General features: G+C 37.3%; 1 protein-coding gene across 1 annotated transcript in view; it reads left to right on the forward strand.

Moving 5' to 3' along the window:
• Positions 1–2140, forward strand: part of BMPR1A (bone morphogenetic protein receptor type 1A) — a 104665-nt gene extending 102525 nt beyond the window's left edge. Inside the window, exon 13 of the mRNA XM_072628565.1 lies at positions 104–2140. Coding sequence (XP_072484666.1) covers positions 104–229 — 126 coding nt within the window. The 3' untranslated portion in view covers positions 230–2140. The remainder of the gene's footprint in view (positions 1–103) is intronic.
• The last annotated feature ends 5054 nt before the right edge of the window (positions 2141–7194 follow it).

A 7194-nucleotide genomic window follows, 5' to 3' on the forward strand; every position in this document is an offset into this window, starting at 1 on the left:
AAGTTGGAAGTTAATCTCTCTATAGTCACAAGTCTGTAGGAATGTATTCCTTTTTCTTTTCTTTTTTTTTAAATGTCATTATCTACTTTCCTCTGTGTTTCAGTGTCTGAGAGCTATCTTGAAGCTAATGTCAGAATGCTGGGCCCATAACCCTGCTTCAAGACTTACCGCATTGAGGATCAAGAAGACACTTGCCAAGATGGTTGAATCCCAAGATGTAAAGATTTGACAGTTACATAATGCTCAGGAGCTGTATTGGACTCCAAGAACTTTCTTCACCCAAAGGGTGGGATGGAAGTGGGATGAGGAAATTCATGTGGTTCTTAGACTTTTTCCTCACCACACCTTTACAGGCTGCTAATATGAAACCTTTCAGTACTCTGTAGAATATGATGCTGGGAACTTCTGTTCACTACATGCTACATTTATGGACAGCCTTGTTTTAAATGTGTTTCTTTTTTGTTGGGGGGGAGGAGGGGTTATGAGCTATGTTGAGACTTCAGTCATCATTCACGAGTCTCCAGTAAAACTCTGGGTACTGAATTGCATGTTTATATTATGGTGCTTTCTGTGAAAGCCTTAAGAAGAAAATGAATTCAACAGAGATGGAGAAATATAAGCTTTTGCCTTCTACCTGATAAAACTTAGTCTGTTCATATTCTTGCTTTTGTAAAACAGCCTGTAGATCATAAATCATTTTGGGATACTACTCTGTTTTTTAACAGTTTATCATCCGTGTTGCGTGTGTGTGCCAGGATTCCTCTGCTGCCATGTGGATTAAGAGAAAAAAATGAGGAATGAATGCCCAGGAAGGTGGGGATAGTTGGTGCTTTGGGTCTTTGTCATTGTTGTTGCAGTAAGACTGGCCAGTAACATAAAAGCCATTTAGCTTACAGGAGAAATCGGCTTCTTTACCAACACCTTTTATAATCAGGAAAGTTGGTGTCAATTGAAAAGCCAAAAGAAATTAAGACCACGTTTCTAAACCTGAGCTTCATTCCTCTTTTCTTTTCTTCCTTCCTTTCTTTTTTTTTTTTATTTTTTGGCAGTTTTTACTCTGTTATTGTGAAAAACATAGTCTCTTTAGTTGAAACTCCCAGTGTGATGACTCTCCTGAAGAACTCACTCATTGGGATGATTTTGAAAGGAATTTAAGTGCCTATAGCCTTGTCCTGTTTAGTTTGTTCTAGGTGACTTGGAAAAGGGAAATGCCGTATCTTGTGCACAACGGGCTTGACTTGCAGGACATCACTCTTACCTTTACTTTGGATAGTCATGTTTGTCCACACCCATTCATGCCATAGAAACCAGATCACATGCACCTCATAGCCCAGGCTTACAAGGTAAACAGAAGAAAACAGCCAACACCCAAAGATTGTTAGGAAGAACATTTATACATATAAATGTGGAGGGGTTTTCAAAAGGAATGCATTCAAATTAATATCTGCTAATCTAGGGCTTTGTTACAATATACATACAATAACAGCTTTCAATATAATAATTTCATTTAAATTCTTCCATATAAGAGAAACTTCTAATTGGAAATTTATATTTCAGGACCTACGTGAACTTACCAACAACTAAGTAGGTCTAGCCCACTTTAGTCATTATTTGAAATCTGGGGGATTTTTAAAAAACATATTTTTTTCCATCGTTTATAAAACAAATGAAAAAGGGTCAGGCAAAAAAAAGAAAGAAATATCAGTGTTTTTCTTTACTATCACAGTGTACAGATTTTATTTAACAAAGTGCTACATATTTTATAGAATCCTAGTTATCTCAAGGGACATTTCTGTTTTATGAAGTCATTACAGTTTTGTAATGTCTTTTAAGTATTAATATTATATTCTGGCAGAACAATTCATGGGCCCATTAAGTTAGACTTCAATTTACTTTTGGATGCAGTGTAAGACAATAAATGGGGTTGTGCTACAGAAGTACTGAAGGCGAAGGGCTGTAATTTTTTAAAATAATAATTTTTGGAACCTTTTTCCGTCCATTGCCAAAACTTGACTGACATTGAAAGTCGAAGCTATTGAGTATTTCCAAGCAGACCAGTTTTGCAGTTAACTGGAAACTATTTGGAAAGATTTTACATTTTTACAATCTAAAATAAAGATTCTCTTTGTCATGTTCTAAAGTTGAAGCATTCTTTTTTTTAACAAAAAATTTGATGTCTGTGTTCCCTGAGCTTGCTCTTTCAAAAGAACAGTTTTTCCATTTGTTTGTACAGAAGGACACAAGTACTAGAATCTAAAGTGCCATGTGACTCAAGCTCCTTTATTAGCTCTGACTTAGTTGCCTAATTTGACTTGTTTTTTTCTGGACATGACAAAATTACAAATTCTCAAAGAATCCATGTTATTATTAATAAAACAGAGAAAATATGAAAAAAATTCAGCCTTTCTTCCCAGCAATTTTTTTTAAATCACAAAATATTTTCAGAAGCGGAATATTAGGTATACTACATAAATGTCAGAGTTGTGCTCAATTCTAGTTGTAGAAAATTGGTTTAAAAATCATAACATTCAAAAGATTTCAGTAAGAATATTTGTAAGGAACAACATTGTCTTGAAACATAAATGTTGCCTTATTTGGAAACTCTTCTATTCCTTTCTTTCCATTCAAAATTGTGTGTTTATCCTATAGTAAAATACTTAAAATACAGAGTGTCCCCAAAGCTTTAAGATATTTAAGCTAAAAAGCCTTCGCATGGGTTGAAGGTGACCCTGGTGTTCTAGGCCAGCACAGGCCCACTGCCTGCAAAGGCTTTAATGACTGCCTTGTGGTGGGGGCACCTAGCTTCTAAGGGTCAGGCTGTTCAAGTGGCCAAGGGCAAATTCCTCCTGAAGCTAAGAACTGAGCTGAGATGTTTGTTTATGTGAGACTGAGCAGAGGGGAATGTGCCTAGTGTCCCTTCACTCTAATGAAAGAGGATATATTATCTTGAATCAGTTTTCCTTCTAATTGATAAAGGAATTAGATTATTAATAGAGAATTGAAGGTACACTTGAACTTAAAAATGATTTCCAATTTATTAGAGACTTATAATAACTTATCAAACAAATATCAGAGTTGTGAAAACTAAATCCAATTTTTCTGATAATTTTTCTGGAATACCTTCCAGTGTGAGTTTTTATTCCCTACCCACTGTTGTCATTTAACACCAATATCTAAGTAAATTTTTTAAACTTCGAAATGCCTGAAAATAACATTTAACCAAATTGTGCCAGATTATTTTTTAGTTTACTATAGCTATATTTAATTTTTTTTCCTTATGCTAACTTCACCTTTGGAAATGAGAGCAGCAAAAATTTCAAATACTTACCTTCCAAGTTTCCCTAGAATCAAACAGAAAGTCTTGTTTAGAAGTATTCATTCACCAAACTTTTATCCAACTGTATCTCAGAGCTCTCTAGGTTCTGGAAGAGATACAAAGTTCAGCTCAGGAGATCTTTGCCCATAAAGAATTTATGTATGTTTTCCCCCTAGGATTGGTTCCCTATTTAAATCACTGAGTTTTTTCCTAATACTTTTGAAGTTGAGTTTTTTCTAAGTAAAGAATGTTGGATAGGAAAAATGCCATATAATTTTAAAATGTCCCTTTGGAATTCCCTTTAAAAGAAAGAGCTATAGTTATCCTTTATTCTGATCAGATATTGACAGGGCAATTTTTCAGCTCTCACTCTTGCCTCACTATATTGTTATGAGAAACCAGAGAGAGAGAAGTGGCACGTTTTGTACTTCTAGTAGAATTATTGTATGACAGGGTGGTGCAGAGCCAACATCGGGCACTTTGTTCCGGGAGGCCTATAATGAAAGTGTGGTTCATATCACTTGAGTAAAGTATACAATATCATCTCATGGTGACTTTAAGCTCCTTCTCCTACACCAGAGGTGTCAAACTCATGACTAGTCTCATGTTTCCAGCAAAACTCCCATACTGCCTAACCAGATTAAAATGCTGTTGGGAAATGTTTAACAAATTAAATAAAAATACAATACAACACAATATTAATTGGTGGTTTTCTAAGTCAACATTTGGCCTGTAGGGATCTGTTTCTGTTTGACGTCACTGCTATACACTACCTTTAAAAGTCCAAGTGACTGCCCTTGAAATGCCCATTTTAAATCTAAATTGTAGTATATTGTATAAAAGGAAAATAACATTATACCTTGCTTAGAGAAAGTGTAAATAGAAAATGAAATAAGATAAACAGTTTGATTAAATTCTCGCTTAGATACCAGAAGTGTAGATTACTCTTTTAAATGGTAATACACTAAATGTATTTTGTACAGCATCTGGTTTAAAAGGTGCCTTATTAAGTTTACCATGAATTGCTTTGTTCTGTACACAGATTATGTCCAATGTATCATTTTTAAGTAAATAATCTTATTTTAGTACATATTAGTAATGTGTTTTGTGCTGCTGTACTTTTCTTGTGTTGGACCTCCAGGGTTAGTTTTCTTTCAGGCAAGTCCAGAGGGATTTCACCATGAACATGTTTGTTTCTGTGTAATACCTAGAAGTCCCTTTCTACCATCAATAGTCTAGTCAGGAGCACGGAGTGGAAGGTTGACGTTTCATTTCCCCATTATATAGGAAAGGAACTGTACAATTAACTATAATATATTTCCTGAAGTCCTAAGAAGGCATCTGATTTTAGAGATGCTGATTCTCTAAAATAATGCCAGCAGAATACAGGCTTTGGCCAGCCCCACTACCTAGAAAGGTGCGTGTGTGCATGTGTGCGTGTGTGTGTGCGTGTGTGTGTGTGTGTGTGTGTGTGTGTGTGTGTCCCTGAGGGAGAGAATCACTTCTTTTCAGTGTCTAAGACTACGTTGCAGAGATGATGCTGTTCCCTTATTGCTAGGGGGAATGTGCTCATCCACAAGCTGCTTATACCAATGAAATCATCACGAGTCCCAGTCTCGAGCCCTGTTTCTAAGGACCACCCTAAGTCTAACCAGGCTTGTTGAGGTTCAGCACTAGAAAGCTGACTGCTAGATCATTTTTATTTTGACCTTAAGAACTCATGAAGACCATCTCTGAAAGTGTGAAAGGTGTAATTTGGGTAACTACTGTAATAATGGTTAGATCGATCAATATAGCCACAGATGACAAACTGTGGAGCTCTTCAACCTATTAACACTCTTCCCTGCCCCTACCTTTCTCTCTCTTCTCTCTTGCTAACAACGAGGGAAGTATGATAGCTAAAGTGCGGTTTTATTTCAAATGATAATAATTGAGGAATACCTTTATATTTGAACTTCACCCTTGTGCCCATTCTCAGCTCATATTCTTATGTTTGTGGTGGGAGAGGAGGGAAAGATAGAGGGGAGGTGTTTGGGAAGAAAATGGAGAAAGTACTTTGTGACAATTTGTCAGATCCATCTCATGAATTTCAAAATTGTTGAGTTTAATTTGTTTTCCTTTTGAAATGGGAAAGGCAGAGACCTAGTAAATGGTTAAGGTTGGATTTGAACTCAGGTCTTCCTGACTCCAGATCCAGCGCTTTATCCACTGCACCTAGCAGCCTTATGTCCTTTTTTGTTATATATGTGACAAAATGAAGTTAGACTCATGGAATCTTGCATTGGAAAGGGCCTTGGAATCTTGAATTGGAAAGGCCCTTAGAATCTAGTACAACCCTCTCATTTGGCAGAGAAGGAAACCAAAGCTCAGAAAATTCTAACTAGCTAACAAAGGGGTAAGTAGCAGGGCCCAGATTTCAACCAGCACTTAGCACAGCATCAAGAACACAGAGTAGATGCTTCATAAAGGAAAGTCAGATTGAGCTTGGACCTTTTGACTGAATCTGGTATCATTCCCAGTACTCCATGTTGCCTCTCCCTTATAATTTGTCATCCAGTCTTTCTCAAGGCAAACCTTGAATTCTGGTATCCCTTTTCAGGATGAATCATAATGACAGCTGACATTTACTTACATGGCACTTTCCAGACCTCCTAGTTTATTCCCACAGCTACCCTGGGAAGAGATCGCTAAAACTCATGGAGGTTAAGTGACTCACTGATGGCCGTTATTGTTCATTGTTCATTTTCAAAGAGGATCAGTGATATCATAGGTTATGTCTTCACTTGCTCGTGAATTGGATGTAAGTGAGGCAAAGATGCACAAAGTGGTCAACCTCACTCTCCCTGAGACAACAAAGTCCAAAGGCAAGACAAAAGTCAAGACAATTGGAGTTGGCCTGGGAGGCTTTAAAAAAAGAAACGTGCTTGCATCTCAAGTGTTTTACGCATTTATGCTGAGACGTCTCTGGACTCAGAAAGATTTTTGCCATAATAATGGGACAAATTATATCAAGTCAAGTCAACAAGCATTTATTAAACATGTACCTGGAAGCCAGGCACTGCTAAGTGCTGCTCTACATCCTTCCCTAATGAAGAATTTACAGTCTCTGAAAATCATACTGGGACCCACCAACACATCGATGCATATGTAACGCAACATGTAGAACTTAGCATATCAAATAATTGAGGAAATTAATAGAGAACACAGTCAATATAGATAACACAATTCAACCACATGTATGCATTATCCTACCTTTTCTACATTAGAACTTCAGGTAGCTAGCTATAGTTCACAAAACAGCTCTGATTCACTGCACACAATCATAGCGTCAGTGACAATATTGCGCATATAAAACCAAAGCCTCTTGTGATAAATGACACGTAGGACGTGTGAAAGAGTTGTGTGCAGTAATGGAACACATAGGTCATGTGCAGAAACATAGCACATGAACTGTCTAAGTAACAATAGCAATCAGTTGATTAACAAACATTTCAGTGAATTGTCTACTGTGTCAGGTGTGAGGCACCAGAGATACAAGGACCAATAAATATGCAATCCCTCAAAGAATTTATACTCTATGAGAAGAGAAAACATATGTTTTAAACCCCTTCACAACCTGTCCTCACTCTATCTTGCCTGTCTCATCATACATTCCTTCCCATCCTGCACTCTGAGGTCCAGGTAAACTTGCCTTCTCTCTGTTCCTCACATACTGTACAGCATCTCCCATCTCCATGTCTTTGCCTTGGTTATCTCCCATACCTGGAGTACACTCCTTCCTCACCTCCAGATGGAGAAACTGAGGCCCAGGGAGGCTCCACAACTTGCCCACAAAAGTAGCAAAATCCTGATCTGAACCAAAGTTACCTGACTCCAAC

The sequence above is a fragment of the Notamacropus eugenii genome, chromosome 1 (assembly GCF_028372415.1).
Source record: "Notamacropus eugenii isolate mMacEug1 chromosome 1, mMacEug1.pri_v2, whole genome shotgun sequence".
NCBI lineage: Eukaryota > Metazoa > Chordata > Mammalia > Diprotodontia > Macropodidae > Notamacropus > Notamacropus eugenii.